Source organism: Moschus berezovskii, chromosome 8 (assembly GCF_049115385.1).
Source record: "Moschus berezovskii isolate FMDL1 chromosome 8, NW_MosBer_1.0, whole genome shotgun sequence".
NCBI lineage: Eukaryota > Metazoa > Chordata > Mammalia > Artiodactyla > Moschidae > Moschus > Moschus berezovskii.
In genome coordinates this window covers 72,056,677-72,084,093 of record NC_142467.1, presented here as the reverse complement: position 1 = coordinate 72,084,093, position 27,417 = coordinate 72,056,677, and the positions used below count along the sequence as shown (strand labels likewise).

General features: G+C 45.9%; 1 protein-coding gene and 2 non-coding genes across 3 annotated transcripts; 2 read left to right on the top strand and 1 right to left on the bottom strand.

Annotated features, from left to right (window-relative positions):
• Positions 1–845: 845 nt before the first annotated feature.
• Positions 846–15,898, bottom strand: TRIM7 (tripartite motif containing 7). The gene is made up of 7 exons (XM_055429214.2): positions 15,016–15,898; positions 14,041–14,136; positions 7,091–7,321; positions 4,967–4,989; positions 4,566–4,681; positions 4,050–4,085; positions 846–2,438 (listed from the first exon to the last, which is right to left on the bottom strand). Exons 1-7 carry the CDS (start codon positions 15,520–15,522, stop codon positions 1,927–1,929), a joined length of 1,521 nt encoding a protein of 506 aa, XP_055285189.1. The 5' UTR covers positions 15,523–15,898; the 3' UTR covers positions 846–1,926.
• A 3,906-nt stretch (positions 15,899–19,804) lies between these two features.
• Positions 19,805–19,876, top strand: TRNAA-UGC (transfer RNA alanine (anticodon UGC)). Its single transcript has one exon. It is a non-coding gene; the product is annotated as a tRNA-Ala (tRNA).
• Positions 19,877–20,325: 449 nt separating this feature from the next.
• Positions 20,326–20,398, top strand: TRNAK-CUU (transfer RNA lysine (anticodon CUU)). Its single transcript has one exon. It is a non-coding gene; the product is annotated as a tRNA-Lys (tRNA).
• The last annotated feature ends 7,019 nt before the right edge of the window (positions 20,399–27,417 follow it).

Below are 27,417 nucleotides of genomic sequence, written 5' to 3'. Positions count from 1 at the left end.
TTGCAGTACTTCAGCACAGTTATTAGAGGATAGAAAGGGTAATTGTGACACTCAATCAAAAAGCCATTCAGCCATACTTGAGGGCTTGATAATAACATTAGGCAATTTAATTAGTAAATGAATGTTAGAAATGGATTTTCCTTGCAGAAATCAGTGTATTCAAATACATGGATTGGGTACAGTATTCTAGAACTATACAACATAGGATTTACCCTTTGGGATGATATTGTAGGCTGACTCTTAAATGATCCTGTCCCCAGCCTATAGGACACTGGATTGTTATTGCCTGGTGTTATGTCCACTGGGTCTACCTCTAGAACAGTGCCATGCTGGCCTGACCAAAACATCTCTCTTACAGTCCCTTGTATGCAAAGTGTGCTTGAAGCATCTCAGGGACAGAGCATGGAAACTCCAAGCTGCTTGTAAGTCAGACTATTTAATTGTCACTGTCCCTGCATGCCAACAATATGTGCAGGACAGAATTAGGTCTGAGACTGGTTTTCATCTAGCTAGGTAGCTAGGTAATGGGGGAAGGAAACCTTCGACCTTCACCTAAATATGGGGTGGCTAATATTAATATTTTACAACAACAAATCAATAATAGGATGTGACCATACTGACCTAGGTCTGTTCGTACCTAAACCCTATATGCATACTTATAAATGCCCTCTATAAAATTTACATGGCCCTGCACCCCATTCCTGAGATCTAAGACATATACACACATACAGACGTTCCTCACACACATAAACACACATGCCCACCTAGTCTGGCAGAAACTTTGCTCACAACTGCCCTTGAATTCAAACTGGGGAAGTTAAGAATTAGCCAAGGCACCATACAAATGAGCTCACAGTCTGTATTTCCATCCCCCTTTCCAGGAGCATACTAAGCAGTGAATAGCCCACCTTCACTCTCCCAGAAATGCAGCCATACAGAAGCTGGGGAACAATTAGCCAAGGAAATAACACAGTCCAGGGTACAGACTGAGCAGACCTTGAAACCAGGGTCTTCTGCCGTTGGCATATATTTGAGAAGCTCCAGGAACTGTCTGTCAGGGGTATGCCTGTGCCCTGCACATTTCCATGCTGGAGTTAATTGCTTCTGTAAAATTATAAGTGCTGCCTTGAGTTTCAAAATTCCATAAACTTTGGTCTTCTTACCCAAGGGAGACTGTACTTTGGCATTTGGAAAGGGTTTAGGCAAATGTGAGAATGTGGGCCTGTCATTGTGGCCAAGGATGTACATATACTCTCATCAGGCTAAGCTGTATTGAGTGACAGCAATGCCAATAGGCTGTTGTCCTGGGCTATTCCTAATGTACATAGCAAGGGTCTCTTTCCAGTTCTGGCCTAGACTCTCCTTTGGGCTGGGCGTACCATGCTCCTCCCTGAGTAGACAACTTTGTCAAGCTAGCCAGATCCAGGTCTCTGAAGGCAAAGCTGGCAGCTGACAAGAAGGCAAAGCAGAAGGGATCATGAAGCTGCCCGGTCTGGGAGGAAGCTGCCCCTTGCACATCCAGAGCTTGGTTTTGTTCCATGGAACTAGAGGTCCTGTTGAATTGGGGTAGTGATAGGAAGCACCTCTGGTGGAGCTGGGCTCCTCTCCTCATCCAACTCCACCTCCTTACATCTTAGGCCAAATCCTCACGGAGACAACAGGCAAGAGACAGGAGGAAGTCCAAGGCCATATATTCCCCTGCTCAATTAACCTTAGAGCCCTTTTCCCCAGTAGCCCAATCTCATGTCTTTGATATCGTGGTCTGCAGAAGCCCCTCTAAGGCAGCCTGGGGCAACAGTCAGGAAGACAGATCCAGAGAGTCCAGGAGGTTCCATCGAGGGCAACAACCCTCCCCATGGGCAGCCAAGACTGGGAGGAGTTCACCCTTGACTGGTTTACTCCCTCCGGGAGGCCGGGCAATGGCTCTCAAGGCCAGATTCGCAAGTAGGTACCGGTGGAGCAGACAGAGAAAAGAGGGAACACGCGCTCTTGGAAGTTGACGCGGAAGGTATAGATGTGGCGCATGTCCTCCGCAGCGTAGAAGGACACAGCCCCCACCTCCAGGTCCAGGGCGACCCGCACGCGCGACAGGTGTCCACAGCTGAGGGGCGTCCGTTCAGGGCTGGTCACCGCCCAGTACTGCCCGTTGTTGAGCTGCAGCGCCCAGACGCCCTCCTCCGGGGTGAAGGGCGTGAGACCCTTGCGGCGCACGCTCTCACGGGCCACGCCGAAGGCCCAGCCGTCCTTGGAGCCCACTTCCACTTCCCAGTGGTGCCTCCCAGAGGAGAAACCGCAGGAAGCCAGAACTCGTGTGTTGGTGTCGAAGCGGCGCGGGTGGCTGGGCAGGTCCTGGGCTGCTTGTCCGAGGCGCACGCTCTTAAGATCCAGAGAGAGGATGAGGCGGGGGTTGGCCGTGTCGGGGTCCAAGGTCAGCTCCACTGCGGGGAATGGGTGGTTTAGGGGAGGTGGGGAGACTTCCCCTGCAGGCTCCTTGCACAGCTCCCCTTGCCCCACTGTCCCCTCAAATAAGTATATGTTGAAATCACACAACTGCAGTTTATGGGCTTGATTTAGATCTCAATTCAAACAAATCGATAAATCCAATTTAAAACACTTGTATCATAATTTATGGAAACGTTTTTCCATAAAGTTTTCTTTGATATTGTATTACCTTTGTGATACTATGTAAAATTTTACTTAAAACATATATGTATCATTAAACTGTATTTTATAGCAAAAAGACACTTGGGGAATTTTGGACACTAGATACTGGAAAGAATCATTAATTTTTTTTTTATAACAACGGTTTTCTCTTTATGCTTTTTTAAAAGTATGTCTCTTTAGAGACAGCATACTGAGATATATATGAAATCACAGTTATCTATGATTTGCTTCAAAATAATCCAGTGGCAAGAAGTAGGTAGGGATGTTTATGAAAAACACTAGTCATGAGTTGATAACTGCTGAAGGTATATGATGAGTACATAATACTTGTTATGCTCTTCTCTCTACTTTAGTGTATGTTTGAAACCTTCCATAATGAAAAGTTAAAATATGCACACTTGCTGTAAGTACTACTATGTTCCAGGTATGTTCTAGGCCCTGTGAATCCCACAGAGGAATATCCCTGCCCTCCTGCAGCTTCCTTTCTATGGGGAGGAGGAGGAGAAACGATAAATCATAAAGGGATCAGGAGAGCAGACTGTAATTTCAACTAGACAGGCCAGGGAAGGCCTTACCAAAAATGTGCATATGAGCAGAGACACCACAGAGATGAGAAAGCCAGTTAGGTGGCTGTCTGGGGGAAGGGTGTTCCAGGCCCTGGCACAGCCAGTGCAGTGCAAAGGCCCTGAGGTAGCTGTGTGCTCCTGGTGCATTCCAGGAGCAGCAAGCGCCTGTGTGGCTGCACAGAGTGAACCAGGGGAAGAGTATGCAGTGAGGCTAGATTTCATGAGACCGTGAAGACCAGTGCAAGGACTCTAGCCCTTCCTGAGTGAGAGGGAGACGCAGGGCTGTCACAGAGACCTGGGCAGAGGAGGTTGAATTGGTTGGTTTACTAGGTAAGACATGACTGAGCTTAGTCATCAGCATCAAGGATATGTGCCTTCCCCTCCCCACTTTCCCAGCCCACTGGGGTTAGATCCCACTCATCCCAGAACTCTGCAAGAGTAATAACCGCTTCCCTTCCTGTTTTCAGTCTGACCCCTGACCCAGCACACAACCCCTGTCCCCAGAAGAGGTCTCTGTCTGTCTGGGAGTGGGAACTGGGAAGAGAGGTTTGTCCAGGTGACTGACAAGCACTTCCAGATCTAAATACCCCAAGGTGCAGGGCACTCCTACTCTGGAATGACCCATAGCTTTATAGGCCTATGGGCCCCACTGTGACCTGAAGGAATCAGAATTATGAGGATGAGGGAGAAAGGACAGCTGATGGCAGAGTTGCTTAGGTAGATGGGCAGAAGGAACCAATCATGCACAGAGCCCAGAGAGACAGTCACTGTATCTCCACATGGCCAAATGACAGGTACTCACTGTCACAACCATCGTACCTTTTTCCTCTTTCTCCAGCTCTCCCCGAAGATCCTCTGAAGAGAAGAAACAGAGCACGTTGTGCATGAATGACATGGAAACTTTCTATCTGGCAATGACAGTGACACCATCTCTTGACTTTTAAGCCCCACTGACTCACTCACTCCCCAGATAACCTCGAGATGACAGGCAGGTACCAGGCCACGCACAAGGGTAGAAAGGGGACAGTAGTCTGACTCTACCTCTCCCACTTCCCCCTCTTTTGTCTGGAGCCATTCTGAGCTGAGCTCTCCTTCCTCATCCTTCTTTCTGCTCCTAATGACCCTCGACTCCATCTGTCTTCAGTTGAAGCTTTGTGTCCTGGGGTAGGTGGGGGTTCTAAATAAATTAGCCACCACTAACTGCCCGAACCAATCTGGCTTTGAGAGACACACTAGTTCCTATTTTATCACACAGCTTCTGGAAAGGCACATCCTTAGGACCCTAAACCACCAACACCAGGACTGCAAGGCCCAGCCCCACACACAGGCCCCTACCTTTGAACTTCTTGAGCAGCCCCTTTAAGACAAAGGTCTTGAGGGAAGCATTCCAGACTTTATTCTTCATCTCAGAAGAGACTGTGGTTGGCTTGGGGGCAGGCACATTGCTGCACCTGCAGGACAAGGACCCTGAAGAAGGCCCACAACCACTGTCCCCCTCCCACCGGGCTTGACAATTAGAATAGCGAGGTCCTTTGGGTAAAGAAAGGTGAAAAGAAGAGCCTGACCCTGTGCCAAAAACCCATGGCTAGGCAGCAGATGTTTGCCTTAGAAAGTACTCAGGTAATTTGGTGAGGGGAACAGGAGGTGAGAAGTCAGGATGGGGAATGATAAGAGGAGGCACAGTAGAAGAGAAGAGCCAGCTTAGAGAGGCCCAAGGTATTGTTAGGTCCACTCACCTGCTTAGTGTGTTTTTGAATTCCTGGAAGGAAAGGTGAGAGAAAACCAAATCAGCATTCACCTTTGAGAAAATAAAACTGGTCCCTTGCCCTGCTTCCAGAGGAATAAGCAATATGGAGATGCATTACCCCACACACACACACTGCTTGCATGGGCCCCATGTGGCAACAGCTTCCTCATATGGCAGACCACTGCCTGTCTCATCAACAAGGTAGACCCCTCAACCCTGCCCACACCTCTGCAATTGCTCCCATCATTACAGAATCGTCACTGGAGACAAGTGCCAGGACTCATCGTTTCTTCTGCTTTTAACAGATCCAATCAGTCCATTCTAAAGGAGATCAATCCTGGGTGTTCATTGGAAGGACTGATGCTAAAGCTGAAACTCCAATACTTTGGCCACCTCATGCGATGAGTTGACTCACTGAAAAAGACTCTGATGCTGGGAGGGATTGGGGCAGGAGGAGAAGGGGACAACAGAGAATGAGATGGCTGGATGGCATCACCGACTCGATGGACATGAGTTTGAGTGAACTCCAGGAGTTGGTGATGGACAGGGAGGCCTGGCGTGCTGTGGTTCATGGGGTCGCAAAGAGTCGGACAGGACTGAGCAACTGAACTGAACTGAAGTGAACTGAAGAAAACTCGGACAAGGCAATGACAACCCACTCCAGTTCTCTTGCCTGGAAAATCCCATGGACTGAGGAGCCTGGTAGGCTGCAGTCCATGGGGTCGCAAAGAGTTGGGCATGACTGAGCGACTTAAGTTTCACTTTTCACTTTCATGCATTGGAGAAGAAAATGGCAACTCACTCCAGTGTTCTTGCCTGGAGAATCCCAGGGACGGCAGAGCCTGGTGGGCTGCCGTCTATGGGGTCGCACAGAGTCGGACATGACTGAAGCGACTTAGCAGCAGTAGCAGCAAGTAAACTGATGGGGCTTCTCTAGTGGCTCAGATGCTAAAAAAAATCTGCCTAAAATGCCAGGGGACCTGGGTTCGATCCCTGGGTAGGGAAGATCCCCTGGAGAAGGAAATGGCAACCCACTCTAGTATTCTTGCCTGTACAGAAGAGCCTGGATGGCTGTAGTCCATGGCAAAGAGTTGGACATCACTGAGTGACTAACACCTTCAAGACAACTGGCAACCCCCATGCAACAACTAGTCACTCAGATTGGTGCTTTTTTTCCCCATATATTATTATTTTTCTTCTTTTTTATTTTTTAAATTATGAAAGTATGATAACACATTTACCAGAGACTTGGAAAATACAGAACAGTTACAGACAGTTCCACTATATATCACAATTATTTTTTAAGTAGATAAGATTTTTAGTTGAAGTTTAAATATCAGACTCTCAAAAATTAATAAAATGAATAGACAGATAAGTAGAAGGATATAATAGATCTGAAAACCATTGTGAACCAATCCAACATAATTAAGATTTATACAATTTTCACACAACAGCAAGATACAAATTCTATTCAAGTTCCCATAGACTATAAGCCAGGAAACACTGGAACATATCCAGTGGGACATAAAGTGTTAGTCGATTGGTCATGTCCATAAAACAAGGTGAAAAAATTCTTAGACCGGTGCCTTTTAAATAAATGACCATTCATTTTTTGGGGGGAGGGGGGCACTGCATGGCTTGTGGGATCTTATTTCCCTGATCTGTGTGAAAGCCCAAGGGTCCTAACCACCAGGGAATTCCCTTAAATGACCTCTCTTGATCCATTTGTCCGTTTGTGACTTGTGAAGTTTAATTAGTGGATGGTGACTATTTATTTTAGAAGGACATATGATAGACCAGAAAACATCAAAGTACATCACATGTAGTACAGGTGTTATTTTCTGAGACTTTTTTCACACATATGTATATAATGCACTGTAAAATATATTATTGTGGATCATGGTCAGGAAAAATTTTAATCACATCCTTTTAGATTGCTAACCCCAGGAAAATCAGGGCTTTTCTCTTCAATACCCTTTGGCTCCAGATTGTGTGATTCTACTAAACTAATTCTGTTCTCGGTGCTGTTTCCTTATTTGAAAAGTGGGAGGGATAAATTCAAGCCTCCTGCCTTAAAATTAATGACTCATACCCCTGGCCAAGCCAGACTCACCTGGAGAAAGTCCAGATCAGGCTTGCAAGTTGTCTCCTGTATCTGACTGCTGAGCTTGGAGAGCTGGGCAATCTCATCCCCAAGCTGGGCCAAGTTCTCATTCTGCTTCTGTGTCACCTCCCGGGACAGCTCCTCCAGGCGGCCTAAGAGCCGACCCTCCTGCTCCACCAGGAAAGCCCGCAGAGCCTGGAACTCTGCCCCTACCTTCTCTTGCTCAGCTGCCATCTGCTTCTGTCTCAGGAGAAATGAAGTTGAAGAAGGCAAAATGTGGTCATCGATGGGTCATTGATCCCATTCCATTTGAATGGGAGCCTCTGTGCCATCTCACAGGACAGGGTTCCATCTCCCTCAGTGCTCAGGGGTCAGAGACTCATGTACACATACCCACAGTGCACACACTCTAGTTTAAGTATCACAGTTCCGAGCATGCAGGAACATGTGCTTTCCCTTCCCCTGTCACAGTTGTGCCCATGTGTCATTTTAGACCTGGGCTCTCCCATCAACCTAGGACAACTTCAAACTCACTCCAGAACCACCCAGGGCTTCAGTTTCCTCTTTGAAAAGTGGAAGGGATAAATCAGTGCCTTCTGTAGTCACTGTAAAGATTAAGCTGAGGTCCCCAAACACATTTATTTTGTGTTAAAAACAAGACAACAGGCTCCAAATGGAATCATGTCACCAAACTGAGACCTAATTACAGTTTCAACTATTATCTTAAACCATCCTATAAGGAATGGCCTCCTCAACGTTTGATTAGTAACCTGTCTGATAAAACCATGCCAGTCCCTACAAGGAAAGCAACTTTGCAGCAGCCAACCCACTTTTCTGTGTGTGTGACCAAATTTATGATCTTTATTCTGTGGAAATCCAAACACAAGATGGTTTCAAGTTACTAGAGTTGGAAAGTTGGAAAACATTAAAGTTGTAGAGTTGGAAAGCACCTTTTATAGCACACAGTGAGATCTCAAACATAATGCTGTCGAACTCTTCTCACTTCTATTTAGTTCAACATTTTTGGCAATGATTTAATAGATGATTTGCAAGGCAACTTTAAGGTATGACTTTGAAGCAAAACCTTTGTGGAACTGGGGGTGCTAGTGAAAATTCGTTTTAAGACACAGAAACTTCAAGTGGACCAACGATGTCACTGGCTGTCAGACAGAAAAGCCAACGTAGTACCCTAAGTCATTGTTAGGCTTCAAGGCTGAAGCAAGGTATGGAGAGATGGTGTCAGGTCTCACATTTAAAGAAGCATATTCAGTGTTAAAACATGTACTAATAGAATATCAAAATTGCAAAATTGGAATTTTAAATAACTCTACTCACAGTTTTTTGTTTTGTTTTGTTTTTTGTGTTTTTGGCCACATGGCATGTGGGATCTTAGTCCCTTGAGTAGGGATTGAACCCATGCCCTTGCAGTGGAAGTATGGAGTTCTAAACACTGGACCTGCCAGGGAAGTCCCTCAAAGCACTTCTGATTTTTAAATTCCCTCTCTAATCAGACACCCAAGTCACTTTAGGATCATAAATCCTGTTGATGAATCAGTTTATAAGCCCTTAGTAGTCTGACGTGGCTGAGCGACTTCACTTTCACTTTTCACTTTCACATATTGGAGAAGGAAATGGCAACCCACTCCAGTGTTCTTGCCTGGAGAATCCCAGGGACGAGGGAGCCTGGTGGGCTTCTGTCTATGGGGTCACGCAGAGTTGGACACGACTGAAGTGACTTAGCAGCAGCAGCAGCAGCAGTGCTGACTGAGGCTCCACAGTTAGAAAGACAGTTCTTACTCAGAATATATGTCAGTTTCAGCCAAGACAAAATACTGTCCCTTCCAGGGTGGAAGAGGTCCAAAGCAATCCATCTGCTAATAACTGGTTTCCTTCAAGGATGATGCTGTATCACGCCTCCACATTGGTTCTCTTGCTGCCAGGCTGAATATTGTGTGGATCACAACAAACTGTGGAAAATTCTTAAAGAGATGGGAATACCTGCCACATGAGAAACCTGTATACAGGTCAAGAATCAACAGTTAGAACCGGATGTGGAACAACAGACTGGTTCCAAATTGGGAAAGGAGCACGTCAAGGCTGTATATTGTCACCCTGCTTATTTAACTTCTTTGCAGAGTATACCATGAGAAACGCCGGGCTGGATGAATCACAAGCTAAAATCAAGACTACTGAGAGAAATATCAAACTCAGATATGCAGTTGATACCACTCTAATGGCAGAGAATGAAGAGTATCTAAAGAGCCTCTTGAGGGTGCAAGAGGAGAGCGAAAAAACTGGCTTGAAACTCAACATTCAAAAAACGAAGATCATGACATCCGGTCCCATCACTTCATGGCAAATAGAGGGGGAGAAAGTGGAAACCAGATTTTATTTTCTTGGGCTCGAAAATCACTGCAAATGGTAACTTCAGCCATAAAATTAAAAGACACTTGCTCCTTGGAAGGAAAGCTATGACAAACCTAGACAGTGTAGTAAAAAGCAGAGACATCACTTTGCTGACAAAGTGATAGCAGTTTAGTCAAAGCTATGGTTTTTCCAGTAGTCATGTATGTTTGTGAGAGTTGAACCATAAAGAAGGCTGAGCACCGAATAATTGTTGCTTTTGAATCGTGGTGATGGAAAAGATTCTTGGACTGCAAGGAGATAAAGCCTGTCAATCCTAAAAGAAATGAATCGTGAATATTCATCGGAAGGACTGATGCTAAAACTGAAATTCCAATACTTCGGCTACCTGATGTGAAGAGCCGACTCATTGGACAATTGAAGGCAAAAGGAGAAGGGGGTGGCAGAGGATGAGATGGTTATATAGCATCACTGACTCAATGGACATGAGTTTGGGTGGACTCCAGCAGATGGTGAAGGAAGCCTGCTGTGCTGCAGTCCATGGGGTCGAAAAGAGTTGGACAGGACTTAGCGACTGAACACAATAGCAAAGAAAGAAGAAAGTGAAATCAATGCCAGTGATCAGAGGTAACAGCATATCCACAAGACCTAAGTGAGAATATGCTGTGTGCAAGCTTTATATTCTATTATTTCCATTATTACTGTTCATGGGATTTTCTCTCCTGTGTTTTTAGACCCAGACTCTTGCCCCTGATCCTCTGATTCTTTACACAAACACATAGGAGGGACTCTGTGTGATATCACAAGTGGGGCCTCTCGTGGCCAGTGAGAAGAATCCAGTTCCTCTAGGACAGGCTCAAATGTCAAAGTTCCTTTTCCCTGAAAATGCTATGGGAGGAAAGAGTAGTTAAAGAGCAGACTGTAAGTGAGTTCTGAAGTCAGGCGACTTCAGTCAGTCACTGCTGCCTAGTCTTCAGGATGTTGGGCAAACAGGCAGCAGCAACATGGGGCACTTTACAGGTATCAGCTTCCTCAGTGGTGACAACCACCCAATGGCATGGATATACTCTCATCCCAATTTACAAATGGGGAGACGAAGACAGAGAGGTTAATTACCAGGAAGCGGGAAGTCAGGATTCTAATCCAGGGAGTCTGACCTCAAAGTCCAAGCTTCTTACACAATAACACAAGTGGAAATAACACATGTGTAACAATATTTGCCAAAATACAGCCTGGGCGCTACTGACATTTGACGCTAGATAATTATTTGTTGTGGAGGGCTTTATCCTGTGCTTTGCAGGATGTTTAAGCAGTACCCTGGCCTCTACCAGTAAACACGAGTAGCACCTCTGCCTCAGTGTTGACAACCAAAAATATCTCCAGGCATTGCCAAATGTTCCCTGGGGCCCAAAATTGCCACCAGTTGAGAATCACTTCTCTAAATAGTAAGAGCATTTTCAAATAAAAATGTTCTTTCTCTTTGTTCTCATGGCAGCAATAATTGTTTCATTAAGCAGGTATTTTGCAGTTATAAAGGATGTATGGGCCAGAGAGGGGTTGATTGGGTGGGTGTAGGACAGAGAAGAAAGTGCTAAGCAAGGCCATGGGATGTAGGATCAGAGACCATGAAGCTGCCCAAGCTGGAGAAGGCCCTCTGGTCACAGATGTACAGCAATGGTCAAAGAGCCACACGTTTATTCCTTTTTCCAGCAGAGAGGGTGGAGGTGTGAAGGGGTGAGTTCTTCTTTATGGAGGGAAGTGAATGTTCAGAAGAGAAGGCCTGAGGTGTGCACGGGATGCAAGTGTACCCGATACAGTTCAGGATCAGGAAGGAACACTGGGGCATCTGTACACATGCTCCCCTTCACCCTACCTCTCCTCCCTTTAAGGATAGAGGGGTCCTCAGATTCCTCTCCCTCCATTTTCCAACTTCACAACTAGAGAGTCCTGCGCTAACAAGCAGGAACTGAATTTTCGAGATAGAAAATAACAGGGACCCACATTTGCCCACCTTAAACAAAATGAACTCCATTTCATTTTCCTGTTTCACTTCAAGGAAGACAAAATACCACCCCAAGCTCTGGGCACAGGGGTGCTGGCATAGTCAGCTGCTGAAAACCCAAGTCCCCAAACTTCCTGCCCTCTGCTGGGTGGGGAACAGCTCTGCCATCCCCTCCTCCACCCCCAACCCCCTCTCTCCTAGCCTCAATTTCAAAATCTAAAAAACTCTAAAAATGAAAAAAAGTTTTTTTCATAACTCCTTTGGTGGTAAAACATGCCCTAAGACTGACAGAAGCCTACTTATTTTCCGTCCATATGTTTCTCTACAGGAATATTAATGTATTCAATTACAAGATGTTCCACAGACCCTAACTGAGGTGTTATGTCATATTAGGGAGACTATACTTCCTGATTCACTGGGACAGTTCCAGTTTAACCCAGATGTTCGAAAATAACTATTTTAGCTGTCCCTTTTCCTCTCAAAAGCTCTGGTTACATAATAAATTATATGGTCACATTATATGATATGCATACCATTATATTTCCAAGAAAAAGAAATGCAAAAAAAGCAAAATGGCTGTCTGAGGAGGCCTTACAAATAGCTGTGAAAAGACAGGAAGTGAAAAGCAAAGGAGAAAAGGAAAGATATACCCATTTGAATGCAGAGTTCCAAAGAATAGCAAGGACAGATAAGAAAGCCTTCCTCAGTGATCAATGCAAAGAAATAGAGGAAAACAATAGAATGGGAAAGACTAGAGATCTCTTCAAGAAAATTAGAGATACCAAGGGAACATTTCATCCAAAGATGGGCAAAATAAAGGACAGAAATGGTATGGACCTAACTGAAGCAGATGATATTAAGAACAGGTGGCAAGAATACACAGAAGAACTGTACAAAAAAGATCTTCATGACCCAGATAATCACGATAGTGTGATCACTCACCTAGAGCCAGACATCCTGGAATGCGAAGTCAAGTGGGCCTTAGGAAGCATCACTACGAACAAAGCTAGTGGAGGTGATGGAATTCCAGTTGAGCTATTTCATATCCTAAAAGATGATGCTGTGAAATGCTGCATTCAATATGCCAGCAAATGTGGAAAACTCAGCAGTGGCCACACTAACTGGAAAAGGTCAGTTTTCATTCCAATCACAAAGAAAGGCAATGCCAAAGAATGTTCAAACTACCACATAATTGCACTCCTCTCACACGCTAGTAATGCTCAAAATTCTCCAAGCCAGGCTTCAACAATACATGAACCGTGAACTTCCAGATGTTCAAGCTGGTTTTAGAAAAGGCAGAGAAACCAGAGATCAAATTTCCAACATCCACTGGATAATAGAAAAAGTAAGAGAGTTCCAGAAAAACACCTGTTTCTGCTTTCTTAACTATGCCAAAGCCTTTTACTGTGTGGATCACAACAAACTGTGGAAAATTCTGAAAGAGATGGGAATACCAGACCACCTGACCTGCCTCTTGAGAAATCTGTATGCAGGTCAGGAAGCAACAGTTAGAACTGGACATGGAACAACAAACTGGTTCCAAATAGGAAAAGGAGTATGTCAAGGCTGTATATTGTCACCCTGCTTATTTAACTTATTTTCAGAGTACATCATGAGGAACGCTGGGCTGGAGGAAGTACAAGTTGGAATCAAGATTGCTGGGAGAAATATCAATAACCTCAGATATGCAGATGACACCACCCTTATGGCAGAAAGTGAAGAACTAAAGAGCCTCTTGATGAAAGTGAAAGAGGAGAGTGAAAAAGTTGGCTTAAAGCTCAACATTCAGAAAACTAAAATCATGGCACCCAGTTCATCACTTCATGGGAAATAGATGGGGAAACAGTGGAAACTAGCTGACCTTATTTTTTGGGGCTCCAAAATCACTGTAGATGGTGCTTGCTGCCATGAAAATAAAAGACGCTTACTTCTTGGGAGGAAAGTTATGACCAACCTAGAGAGCATATTAAAAAGCAGAGACATTACTTTGTCAACAAAGGTCCATCTAGTCTAGGGTATGGTTTTTCCAGTAGTCATGTATGGATGTGAGAGTTGGACTATAAAGAAAGCTGAGCACTGAAGAATTGATCCTTTTGAACTGTGGTGTTGGAGAAGACTCTTGAGAGTCCATTGGACTGAAAGGAGATCCAGCCAGTCCATCCTAAAGGAGATCAGTCCTGACTGTTCATTGGTTGGACTGATGTTGAAGCTGAACCTCCGATACTTTGGCCACCTCATGCAAAGAGCTGACTCATTTGAAAAGACCCTGATGCTGGGAAAGATTGAGGGGAGAAGGATAAGGGCATGACAGAGGATGAGACGGTTGGATGGTTATCACTGACTCAATGGAGATGAGTTAGGGTAAACTCTGGGAGTTGGTGATGGACAGGGAGGCCTGGTGTGCTGCAGTCCATGGGGTTGTAAAGAGTCGGACACGACTGAGCAACTGAACTGAACTGAACTGATACTTCTAAAATCCACCTCTGTTCTACAGGCACACATTTCAAAGCCAGGGCGGTAGGTTGCCCTCTGTTGTCAGCCTGGGGCTCGGGGTTGGGGGAGGGGGAGCCAACCTGGGGGTTGCCATTCTCACCAGGAGCTCCTTGCTCTCCTTCTCTTCTGTGGAACGAAAGGCCTCATAGTCCTCCAAATCCTTTTTCAAGACCTTCAGCCTGGATTCCAGAAGCTCCTGCAGGAGGGTGAGAAGGAAGACATTGTGGGGAGAAGATTCTGGAAACCCCCACATGGGCCTTCCTGAAACCACCTGGAAGAAAGGGAAGGCACTGTTCACTGAGGGGGAGGAGGAAGGACTGAAGCTACCTCTGGAAGCTGGGATGGATGCAGCCTACACAGGCTGCACTTAAGGGTGCAGGGCAACTGCAAGCTGATTGCAAAGACCTCAGGGTCTCTGGTCCTCAAGATCATCTGTGCACAATCTAGGCTGAAATGCAAGCACTCCAGCCGCTCTGTCTGCCTAGTCCTCTTTTCTGTTCTCCTCACCACCATCAGAAAGCCATCTGGGTAGGAGGGCTGGAGCAGAGTCAGAGCAAAGAAAGACTGGGGAGTGTGCCGCAGGCCTCCTAGTGCACACCCCAGCAAGTTGGCAGGAAAGGGAGGCGGCAGGCACTTAGAATTCCAGGTGGCTCTTGGCACTCTACTCAACCCTGGATCCACTCACCCCCTGAGCCCAACCTCCTGGGAAGGTCGTCTCACTTGGCCACAAGAGGTGAGAGAACATTGAACAGAGCTATGCCCGTGGCAAGGGTTGCTAGTAGGAGTAGCAGATGTCGGGGTGTGAAGGAGGCACCACTAGAAGCCAGGGACCGACAGAAAATCGCCAAATCTGTGGGGTATTGTGCAGTTGGTCCAGTATGGGCCCCAAAGGAAATGCGAGGGGTGTGGGAGGCTGGTGACAGAGGGAGAGCCGCGTTGAGTCCCGAAGCTAATGCCAGGCAGCATGGGATAGGACAAAAGAAGCAGGGGCTCACCTGGGCCTTCCTGCGCGCGCGGGAATGTAGAACCGGGACTGGAGGTCCCGAGAACCCGCATGGGTGGGGACGACGCTCACCTTAGCCTCCTGAACAGCCTCGTCCAGTGGCAACACGGCGTGAGCGCGGTGCTCGCGGGCGCGGTCGCACACCACGCAAATGGCCCGTCCGTCGTCCTGGCAGTAGAGCTTGAGCGGTTCGCCGTGCTGCGCGCAGCCGGCCGCCCCCGCCTCCGGAGGCGCGCGTTCTCCGGGCGTGCCGGCCGGCAGGCTGAAACGCCGCAGCAGTGTGGCCACCGCGGCCAGCTGCCGGTTGGGCCGCAGCTGGCTGGGCCGCGCGGGCTCGCGACACTGCGGGCAGGGCAGCGAGAAGGACAGCGTGTGGGACACGGCGGTGGCCCTCGTCCCCGGGCGCTCCCAGCAGCGCGCGATGCAGGCGCGGCAGAAGCTGTGGCCGCACTCGACGGACACTGGCTCGCGGAAGAGCTCCAGGCAGATGGAGCAGGTCGCCTCTCCTTGCAGCTCTGCGGCCAGCGCCAGCGCCTCGGCCCCGGCGCCCGGGCCAGTCCGCGGCCCCACTGCCGCCATGCGCGCCCCCGGCGCACCGAAGTCCGGCGGCGCAGGGGAGGTTGCCGCACCCGACAGTGCGCGGCCGGGGCGGGCGCCCGAGAGGCCGCTGAGAAAGGAAGGGCGGGGCTGGCGCCGGCTGGCAGAGACTAGGGCCGAGTGCTCCGGGCCGAGAAACGCCAGAGGAGGGTGCGTCTTGACAGCTGGCGGAGTAGCACAGGTCAAGGGGATCTAAGCGCGAGCCAGTGCCTTGCGTTCCCGCTCTGATCCCCCTCAATACCCGGCCTTGGCCAGCGGCCTCTGAGGTCCCGCGGCCCTCTCTCCGTCTCTCCCTGGTCTCAGCTCTAACGCGAGCCTATGCTGTCCAAGTCTGACTCCGTCAGTCGTGAGAAACGGGCCGGGACAGGTGGAAGCACACGCCTACCTGGGCGCCACTCCCAGTTGCTGCCCGAGGCCGACCCAGCACAACCCGAGGGTCTGGCGCCCGACCGCAGTGTCGGGTTCCCGGAGCACAGGTTTGACCGGCCCTGTACCAAGTTAAATTTAGAGTCTGGAACCTGGCTCTTGCTCCTACCCCCACCCCCATGAGTGGCCTTTTATCCACTTTTATAGCTACCTTTCTTGCGATTGTGTCCTCCCCTGCCCGTTTATTCTTTTTGTTTTTTGTTGTTCAATGCAAGTAATACGCTTACAATCAATCCCCCCCACGCTTTATTCACTGTTATCCTGCTTCCCTAAAAAAACACCCAATCCTCTACTGTCTCTTTAGCTTTATTTGTACAGCTCTCCCTAACCCTTCTGGAGCTGCCAATAATATTTGCTCGCACCCTGTCTCCCTTCAGGGGCTTCTCTGGTGGCTCAGACCATAAAGAGTTTGCTCGCAATTCGAAAACTCGGGTTTGATCCCTGGATCGAGTAGATCCCCTGGAGAAGAGAATGGCTACCCACTCCAATATTCTTCCCTGGAGAACACCATGGACAGAGGAGTCTGGCAGATTACGGTCCCTGGAGTCACAAGGAGTCGGACACAACTGAGCGACTAACACACACACGTCTCTCGTCACTCCCTCTGGAGGGCACTCGAAGCAGATTTTCTTCCTCAGCCTCCTCAGAAACCTCTCTTGTCAAGGTCACTGGTGACCGCAGCGATCACAACCCAAAGGTGAAGGCAGGCGGCTTCTTAGGCTTTACCTCCTCTCTTCTCGGATGTTTCCTCCTTCTGGCACCATCTCTTCCTTCCGGGGTACTGTACTCACTGGCTTTTCTCCCACTTCCATGGCCTCCTACCAGCTTATTGGTCACCGCGGTTGTTTCCTCTTCCTCTCCCTGCCCTTGCTTGGTCCTTGGACTTTCTGTCTATGCTCACTTGCTTGTGATCTCTTCCACTTTCTTGCTTGAAAGACTTTCTCCCTGCTCCACGGAGAAATCCCCAGCCCGACTCTTCCTAGGATGCCTGGCTCCCACAGGCAACTCACTGAGCGGCATCTCCACATGAAGCATTCTAAGGGAGAGTCACACACTCGTCACGCCCACAATGCACTTCTGTCTGCGCCTCCACCTGCTCTTCCCACAGCCTTCCCCACTACACTCCGTCCATCCAGGTGCTCAGGCCCAAACCGGTGAGTCTTCTGAGGCTCCCCAAGAGAGGGGAAATGCACAGGACCCACCCCTAGTCCTCAGCATCTCTTCATTTCTTCCATGGCATCGTCACCTATAATTTGATGATCACAACATTTCTTTCCCCTTCTGTCGCTCCCCTGCCCTATCTTCTCCATCCAGCTGTGGGAACAATCCTGTTAAAATGTTAAGTCAGATAGGGACCCTCCTTTCCTCAACTTCTCCTGTGGCTCCCACCTCTCTCGGAGTAAAAGTTGAAGTCTTCACACCATCTAAAGGCACTATCCATTCTTTCTCTCCATTCCCTGCATACAAAATGATAGGAGATGCATCCCCTCATCTCCTATCACTGTCCCCTGCTGCATAGACCCCTCATTATTCCTGCAATAACATGTCACAAAGCTCCTACCTCAGGGCCTTTAAACTGGCTCTTACCTTTACTTGGACCTCTCTTTTCACAAGACACTTTCACATTCCATCTCCTTTCAACCCTTTTCTTCAAATGTCAGCTTCTCAGAATCACGCTTTACTCCATTCTCTCCCTCAAGGCTGGCTCTATTTTCTCTTGAGCACTCTACCTCCTCTGAAACCAGAGCTGATAGAGGTAATGAACTACATCAGTTTTGCTTATGGCCAAACTCCCAGTTTTCTACAGCAGTTCTAGGTACACATTACAGCTTGACAAACTTTTCTTGGGTTTAATTAATTTAAATATGGCTCAAAATTCAGATGTACAGAGCATTTAACAGTGAAAAACTCTGCCCATCGCCTATGCCTCAGCCCCCTTCCAATTGCAAGCATCAGCTTTGCAATTCTGAATTACTTTATACAAATATTGCACACTTTACTACACTCCCTCTTCTCAACAATACTTGAAACAAAAACTTCCAGTTGTACAAGCTGGATCTAGAAAAGGCAGAGGAACCAGAGATGAAATTGCCAACATCTGTTGAATCATAGAAAAAGCAAGAAAGTTCCAGAAAAACATCGAATTCTGCTTCATTGACTAAGCTAAAGCCTTTGACTGTGTGGATCACAACAAACTGGAAAATTCTTAAAGAAATGGGAATACCAGACCACCTTATCTGCCTCCTGAGAAACTGGTGTGCATGTCAAGATGCAACAGTTAGAACCAGACATGAAACAATGGACTGGTTCCAAATTGGGAAAGGAGTACATCAAGGCTGTATATTGTCACCCTGCTTATTTAACTTCTGTGCAGAGTACATCAAGCGAAATGCCAGGCTGGATGAATCCCAAGTTGGAATCAAGATAGTTGGGAGAAATATCGATAACCTCAGATATGCAGATGATACCACCCTAATGGCAGAAAGTGAAGAGGAATTAAAGAGCCTCTTGACGGGGGTGAAAGAGCAGAGTGGAAAAACTGGCGTAAAACTAAACATTCAAAAAACTAAGATTATGGCATCCAGTCCCATCACTTCATGGCAAATAGATGGGGAAACAATGAAAGCAGTGAGAGACTTATTTTCTTGGGCTCCAAAAGCACTGCAGATGGTGACTGCAGCCATGAAATTAAAAAACGCTTACTCCATGGAAGAAACGCTATGACAAACCTAGACAGCTCATTAAAAAGCAGACATCACTTTGCCGACAAAGGTCTGCAGAGTCAAGCTAAGGTTTTTCCCATAGTCATGCATGGATGTGAGAGCTGCACGGTAAAGAAGGCTGAACGCCAAAGAAGTGATGCTTTCCAGCTGTGGTGCTGGAGACGACTTCTTGAGAGTCCCTTGGACAGCAAGATCAAACCAGTAATCCTAAAGGAAATCAACTCTAAATATTCATTGGAAAGGCTGATACTGAAGCTCCAATACTTTGACCACCTGATGGGAAGAACTGACTCGTCGGAAAAGACCCTGATGCTGGGAAAGATTGAAGGCAGGAGGAGAAGGGGACAACAGAGGTTGGATGGCATTACCGAATCACTGGACTCACTGGACGTGAGTTTGAGCAAACTCTGGGAGATAGTGAATGACAGGGAAACCGGGCATGCTACAGTCCATGCGGTGGCAGAGTCAGACACAACTGAGAGACTGAACAATGAACAACAACTCTTCTCTTTGTTTAACAAGACAATGGCAAGCCACTCCAGTACTATTGCCTAGAAAATCCCCTGGATGGAGGAGCCTGGTAGGCTGTAGTCCATGGGGTCGCTAAGGGTCGGACACGACTGAGCGACTTCACTTTCACTTTTTACTTTCACACATTGGAGAAGGAAATGGCAACCCACTCCAGTGTTCTTGCCTGGAGAATCCCAGGGACGGGGGAGCCTGGTGGGCTTCCGTCTATGGGGTCACACAGAGTCGGACACGACTGAAGTGACTTAGCAGCAGCAGCAGCAGCAGCAGCATCCTGCACCTAATCTTACTTTCCTTCTTTCGGCTCACAGTTCATTTTTGGGAGTCGGGCCGGATGACTCTCCCTTCTTTTTCCACCGCTGCCTCCAAGTTTATCCGGGTCCTGTGCTCCCCTTGGTCGTCATCTCTGTCGAAGTCCTCTCGCTTAGAGTCAGTAGAGGACCCTGGAACTCCCAGAGCTGGAGGACTCCCAGAGCTGGCCGTTGGCTTTTGCAGCCTTTCGCCACAACTCGCAGATGCCTTTCGTTCGACTGCGCCTTGTGCTAATAACCACCTAACAGAAGTTAGAGAAAGCACTGTGGCGCGCTGGGGATGTAGCTCAGTGGTAGAGCGCATGCTTTGCATGTATGAGGCCCCGGGTTCGATCCCCGGCATCTCCAAAATAAGCCGTGGTTTCTGTTTTGCTTTCTCTTGACCCCAGAGTTTAGAAATGCAGAACCCAAGGAAACACTCTAAAGCGTGGAGTTTGCGCAAGTTGGGGACACGGCAGAGCCCTTCACTCACTCTAGGCTCAACCCTGCGACGGTGCATTTAAACTTCGGACTGAAAATTCACGGAGTAAGCTTGTCGATGGCATAAGGATGCGAACATTATCCCTCACCGCCTGTGTTTCTCAGGGATGGAAAAGGGCTAGGGTGCTGGCAGAAACGGGACGGTAGTAAGAAGGACGGTCAGTCAAGCATGATTGGTAGAGTATGAATTTCTCAGGCTGCCAATAATCTTGTCTTTAGTGGCCCCATTTTGTCCCAATGAAATTCAACTTCAAAGTCAAGCGAGATCAACCAGAACGCTTCCTTCAAGTAAAGGTTACTGAAACGCCTATTCTCGTGCCCGGCTAGCTCAGTCGGTAGAGCATGAGACTCTTAATCTCAGGGTCGTGGGTTCGAGCCCCACGTTGGGCGGCAAGTGCATTTTGCCCTTTCCTACCGGAAGGTTGAGGCTGAAAAATACTTTGTTCTTGATCCATGTGTGTAAGTTGATGTGGGCTTCTTGCTGTTGTGCTCCTGTTCGTTGATTGCTCTTTCACCTACTAACAAAGCAACCTTCTAGAAGTTGTTTAAAGAATCCGTCATGCAGTGCAGGGGACGTCAGTTGGATCCCTGGTCTGGGAGGAACCCGCATTGCCTTGGGCAACTAAACCCGTGGGTCACAACTGTTCAGCCGGGGCTCTGGAGGCGTAAGCGCAACTGCTGAAGCCTAGGTGCCCTACAGCCAGTCCTCCACAAGAGATAGCACAGCAATCAGAAGCTTGTGCACCGCAATTAGAGAAAGTACCCGCACAGCAAGGAAGACCCAGTGCAGCCAAAAATAAATAAATATTTTTAAAAATTGTTCAAATGTATGTAATAAAATTTACCATTTTCACGATATATATGTGTGTGTGTGTGTGTCTATGTGTATATACTTTGTCATTTTCTTTTCCATTATGGTTTATTAGAAGATTGTGAATATAGTTCCCTGTGCTATACAGCAGGATCTTGTTGTTCATTTTCACTATTTTTAAGTGCATACATAATTCTGTGCCTCTAAACACACTCACATTGCTAGGCAACCCTCATCACCGTCCATCCTCAGAACTTTTCCATATTGCTCAACTGCAGTTCTACCCAGTGAACATTAGCTCCCTATCTTTCTCCCAGTCCCTGGCAAACACCATTCTACTCTCTGTCTCTATGCATTTGGCTATTCTTTGTTGTTGTTTAGTCTCTAAATCGTGTCCGACTCTTTGAGTTCCCATGGGCTGTAACCCACTAGGGCTCCTCTTCCTTGGGATTTCCCAGGCAAGAATACTGGAGTGGGTTGCCATTTCCTTCTCTGGGGGATCTTCCAGACCCAGGGATCCAGCCCGCTTCTCCTGCATTGCCTGGCGGATTCTTTACTGCTGTGCCACTCTAGGAACCTCATATAAGATGAATCAAAATTATTTTTCCTTTGTGATTGGGTTATTTCACTTAGCATGATGTCTTCAAGATTCTTCCGTGTTGTAGCATGTTCCAAATTTCTTCCTTTCAAGGATAAATAACAGGGATTTATAAATAACAGCCCTTGTGGCTCAGACGATAAAGAATCTTCCCGCTTTGTGGGAGATGTGGGTTTGATCCCTGGGGTCCCAAAGAGTCAGACACGACTGAGTGATTAACACTTTCAATTTTCAATAGTCCATTGTATGTATATACCATATTTTGTTTATCCATTTATCTCTCAGTAGACACTTCAGCTCAGTTCAGTCGCTCAGTCCTGTCTGACTCTTTGTGACCCCATGGACTGCAGCATGCCAGGCTTCTCTGTCCATCACCAACTCTCCAAGCTTGCTCAAACTCATGTCCGTCAAGTTGGTGATGCCATTGAACCATCTCATCCTCTGTCGTCGCCGTCTCCTTCTGCCTTCAACCTTTCCCAGCATCAGGGTCTTTTCAAATGAGTCGGTCCTTTGAATCAGGTGGCCAAAGTATTGCAGCTTCAGCATCAGTCCACTTAGATTCCTTTTATCTTTCAGCAGTTGTGAATAATGCTGCTGTGAACATGGGTTTACTTATACCTGTTCTGTTCAAGTTCCTGCTTTCACTTCTTCTGCACATATATCTAGTGGATTTTCTGGTCATAAGGTATTTCTGTGATTCAAGGGGTCACGGGGAGTCGGACATGACTGAGCGACTGAGCTGAACTGAACTGAACTGAACTGAAGGTATTTCTACGTTTTTTTTTTTTTAATCATCATACCATTTTCCACAGAGGCTGCACCACAAAATGAGTTTTTAAAACATCTTTTGAGTAGGTAATATACTGTACTGTTCAAAAAATGACACATCTATAAAAATATTCAGTGAAAAGAATCCAACTTCTATTCTCCCTTCTAGGTAACAAGTTTGTATCCATGTACATATTCTTCCAGAATTTTTTTAATGCAAAGATATTTTTATTTTCCTCTGTTTTACACAAAGATATAATTATAGCTCTGTTGTATTTTGATTTTCTTTCTATCTCAAGACATAGAAATTTTCCTCAGTCTTTTTTGCAGCTGTCTAATATCCCACTGTAGATGAATCCAGCAGATCACCTACTGATGAATATTTATAGTTTCCAATCTCTTGTAATTTCAAGTGATGCTGCATTAATAAGGATGTAGTGTAGTCATTTTGCACTTTTGAACTTACACCTGTAAGGCAAATTACCAGAAGTAAGATTCCTGGGTCAAGTAAGATTCATTATATATGAGGCTGTAATTTTACAGAAATAGACAAATCACCAGGCTATGGCTCCTACAGGGTATTATTGTTTCCCACCAGTCATGAATGAGACTGATTGTTTCTCCACTGCCTTGGTGGCATCAAGCTGCTTGAAAAACAAACCTAACATGTGACTGTCCATACCCCCTTAATATTGCCAGGGTCCCTCATTGTCTGTTTTATAAGATAATAACCATTGCAGGGCTTACAGGATACTACCTATAGAGAGAGGGACCTTCCTTTTGCCTCTCATAGGACCATACTTGGGCAAAGGATTTTGAAGATCACATTGTCACTCTGACTTATGATTTCTAATCCAACTGTATAGGATAACACTATTTTTTCTCTTTTCAGACCTGTTTTTGTGGAAGCCATTGTGTTTTCTTCACTTGCAAAGCCATGACATCATTGGAAGGTCTGTTTAGTTATTTTTTACTTGGCAAATTTTCTCCCTTGGCAAATTTTCTCCCTTGGGCAGGAAGACTCCAATCAGATATAAGAAATTAAATTTGTATGTGATTTTCTATAAGGTCTTGGTGTCATGTAGGGCATATATAAATTATTAGATCATGCATGTAGATTGTGAAGTGATCTCAAATAATGATTATATATAATTTATATGTAAATACTGATCAACCATCTACTTGAATATTTTTATTTAAAAATATCATTTGAAACAGAAAATTATCTCCAGGTTTACTATATTCATGGCCAGCAGGTAAAGAACCTGCCTGTAATGCAGGAGAGACAGGAGAAGCAGTTTTGATCCCTGGGTCAGGAAAATCCCCTAGAGGAGGAAAGGGCAACCCACTCCAGTATTCTTGCCTGGGAAATCCCATAGACAGAGGAGCTTAAAGGGCTACAGTCCATGGGATTGCAAAGAGTCGGACACAACTGAGCATGAACATGTAGACGGATATTCTGAGGAGTCTAAAAATATTCCAGTATCAAAAATAAAAATACTCCTGTATCTTTAACAGTTACTGGTTTCCCTTTCCTAAACTTGAGAAAATCATTCTTCTATGGTCTCTGTAGCATCAGTAGAGATGGTTCAATCATCATCAAACGCTCACCCCATTATTTCAATGCTATTTATATCACATTGGTTTAAGGGTGCAAGACATTTAGGGGAGTCTGCATTTTTCCCCCTAGAAAAAGGCATATCTCAGTCACATCGTGGGGAATGTGAATTTTGGTTAAGTAGGAAGACAAAATGTCAACAAGAGCAAGCTAATTCTGGAGGACTCCCTGCAAAAGGAATAGTGGCCAAACAAAATGACCCAGAATGACCTGCTCCTCTAGTCTGTGTCAGGACCAATTGGATTAAAATCACTGCCTATTTTGGGAAACCCTTTCTGCTGTCATTTGAGATGTTCAGTGTCTAAGGGCAGTGGAAGGCTTTTGAAAAGGGAAAGGAATATATACTTCTTTTGTGATTAATATTCATTGTATTATAGTTACAAATGTTAAAGTCTAGTTTTTCTCAAGGTTTTAAATTCAATTTAAAAATATTGTTGTTTTTCTTATAAAGCTAGAAAAATTTGAAACAACCGGAACAAGCCCTTTCATTGGTTCTTGTGTGAATTAAAGCCATCGAAACACATCATCCTGAACATCTAAGCCACTGATGATATTCTCTAAAACATTTTAAATGATAATTACAGACTTTATCTGAACTCTCAATTCATGCTGAGGTGAGGGAGGCACTGGTGAGGTCACCCAGCTAGGACCTAGAGCTGATGTCTATTGTTTATTTGAAATTTTCTGAATGAACCTGTGTGTTCATTCATCATTCATCTTAAAAACTCCACATTGTGTTAAAAATTCCTACTGTATTCTTCATTTGCCTGGGAGTCCTCAAACACATAAAATCTTGTGTCCTCCACTCATTTTTCTACCCATCTTCAAACAAAACCAGCAAATGGTGTGGAAGCAGAGATATCAGAATGCAGAGCCTTGGGGATATAGCTGTGGCTCCTTAACCTCCAAGGTTGGTTAAGGAGGTCTTGGTTTTTCCCCCATCCTTAAATCCACCAAATTTATGCCTACTTCAGGGCCTTTGAACCTTCTTCCCCCTCTCCCAAAGTCTTTTTCTCCAAGATATTTGTAAGGTGGCTCTTTCTTATCTTTCTGACTCAGCTCATTGTCACCTCTTGTGATGTATCTTTCCTGGCCTATCTCTATAATACTGTCCTCTGCCTACCACTCTGTCAGATAACCCTCATTAATTTTCTCACAGTCTGTATCACTCTCTAAGATTATTTTTCTATCTGCTTATTTGTTTGTTGTTTTAATTGCCTATTAGAAGGTAAACATCAGGAGGGCAAGTCTTTTTCACTGGTCTTTTTCACTGCAGTGTAAATGAATGATGAATGAAATTTCCCTTTAACAGTGATTTGTTCCAAGAATGCAAAGAATCAATGTATGTCCAGCATCTAGAACAGTTTTTAGTCCATGGTAAGGATTCAATTCACAAGATTTGTAGCTATTAATATTATTTCCTAACCCTGAAGTTTTATACAGTAACAGACCAACCAGAGGAAAAGGGAGATGATCAATAGAGTAACTATAGAAGGATATATCATGAGATCTGTGAGGAGTATAAAGAAATGAGCCAGTGGGGTGGGAACTGGTGAATGTAGAGATAAAACAGAAATGGTGAAAGAGAGAAAAGTGTTGAAGCTAAGTGATGAGTACTTGAGACTTCTTAATACCATTCTGTCTACTTTAAATTTCTTAATAAAAGTTTAAAAAATAAAAGCAAAAAGTAACACAATTACTTTTGAGTGAGATATTTAGGTAAATAATTTTGTAGAGTATTGATGTTGAGTATATTTGATTGAGGTTTATTTGAAAAAAAAAAAGTAAAGATCCAGCAAAGCTACAATTAAATTGAGCCCTCAGTGTACGTTTACATCCTTTATAGGATTTCCCTAGGGAACCTCAGAAGTGGGGGCGCCAACCTTTAGTCCCATGCATTGTGTCCTGGCACCCATATTTGACTGTTTTATTTTTTACTAAAAAAAAAAAAAAATCAACCTTTCTGAACTTAATTCTTTCAAGAATTCTTCCAAGTGAGGTCCAAAATTCTTCTTTATCTAGGAAAAATTAAAGATAGGCCTGAAGTGTGAGTTTCTACCAGGAAACAAGTGTGCTTTCAAATTGTCAGGGCAGTGCTGAAAAGATAAAGGGGCCAATTTTAAAGGGGCTTCCACTGATAAGCAGCAACAATTTAAGCATCAAAAAGAGTATAACTTTAGCATTAATTGAAACAAGATGAAACTAATAAAGCTCTCAAGCCCTATTGACAAGTTAGCATTAAATGTAACCCAAAAGAAATATGACCCCCATGAGACAACTTCCTGTGGAGCTTATTGCCCAGCCCAGCTGTCTCTTTGGTGTTAACTGTTTTGCAGTGGATTTGTTTACTGTCTCCCCAAGGAAGTCAGAGGAGAACTCTAATGTTAGCTGAGGCAGGGACTAAAATCCACCTGATGAAGAGTGACAGGACTGAGGGATGATCCTGGCCTCCCGGAGTCTTGGGTGGGCTTGTAAGCGGTACAGCAAGCGGTACACTCTGACAATCCAGAGCCTGGGATGCAGGGACTGTACTGATTTATCTCAAATCAGTCAGCAAAACATGAGGCGGGGAGGAAAAAAAGAAATTGGGTGAGCAGGGGAAACTCTGGGAGAATTCTTCCAAGCGGGGTCCAAATTTCTTCACTCTTCTAGGGCTCTAAGTTGTACAGCTGGGCCCTAGCCTTTTTGGTCGGGTTTACATCTATAAACCAAGCTAAGGCATATGGGTAAGTATTTTTCAAAAAGCACTGATAAAGAAATGGGCACGATATTGGTTTTGTGTCTGTGAAAGTTACGTGAATGTAGGTAACCTAACAAGCTTTGCCATCACGCGGCTAGTTTTGATTATGCTTTGTCTGCATTTAAGATGTGAAAGTGCTTTCACTGCCAGGGCCTGGGATTTGATTCCTGGCCTGGCAACTAAAATCTCAAACTGTGCAGCACGGCACCCCAACCTTCCACCCCGCCCCCGCCTCCGCACAACCCACCCCACCCCCCGCCCCAACGTCAAAAAACAACAAAAAAACCCTGTGAAACTTTATTTAAAAAGAATTTGATTTACCACTTAGATATTTTATCTACTCGACTTTCAAGCTTGACAGAAGTCCTAGGGAAAGAAGTAGTTGCTTCTCGCTCGTGTACATTGTTGTACCGTCAGGTGGATGAAAGTGTAAACCCCATTTTCCATGCATAGAAGCAGGCTATACTTCTTCAGAAGTCCACACCGTGTGCCTGTCTGCAGACATCTTTCCGGCCGGGAACTCTGGCCTGGGGACTCCGAGTACCGCCGGTCAGCTTCTCTGAAGCCTTCACTGACGTTTTGCCCTTGACCTCGGGAGCCCGTTTCCGAACACACCCTTGGAGTCGCATAGGCACGCGGCAGATGCCCAGCCAGTGAGGACGGGTGAAGAAGGCGGCTGACCGAGCCGCCTGTGGGGATGCTGATGTTCTTTTTACTGTTCTATTCTGCCGCTGAAGACAGATGTGTAGGTGCAGGCCGGGAATGAAACCAGTCAGGATAGAAAAACTCAGACTCGCTCACGGTGGTGTCCCGTAAGGTGAAGGTTGTCGCGCTAATATTCGTCAGCGCTGAGCAGGAACCAGTCACCAGCAGA

Bases quoted from the DNA above. Each gene is read 5' to 3' on its own strand.
- TRIM7 (XM_055429214.2), bottom strand. From the start codon at position 15,522: ATGGCGGCAGTGGGGCCGCGGACTGGCCCGGGCGCCGGGGCCGAGGCG. The intron at 4,990-7,090 runs GTGAGTCTGGCT...CTTTCCTTCCAG, and splicing joins CTGATCTGGACTTTCTCCAG to GAATTCAAAAACACACTAAG. The intron at 2,439-4,049 runs GTACGATGGTTG...CATTCCCCGCAG, and splicing joins GCTGGAGAAAGAGGAAAAAG to TGGAGCTGACCTTGGACCCC.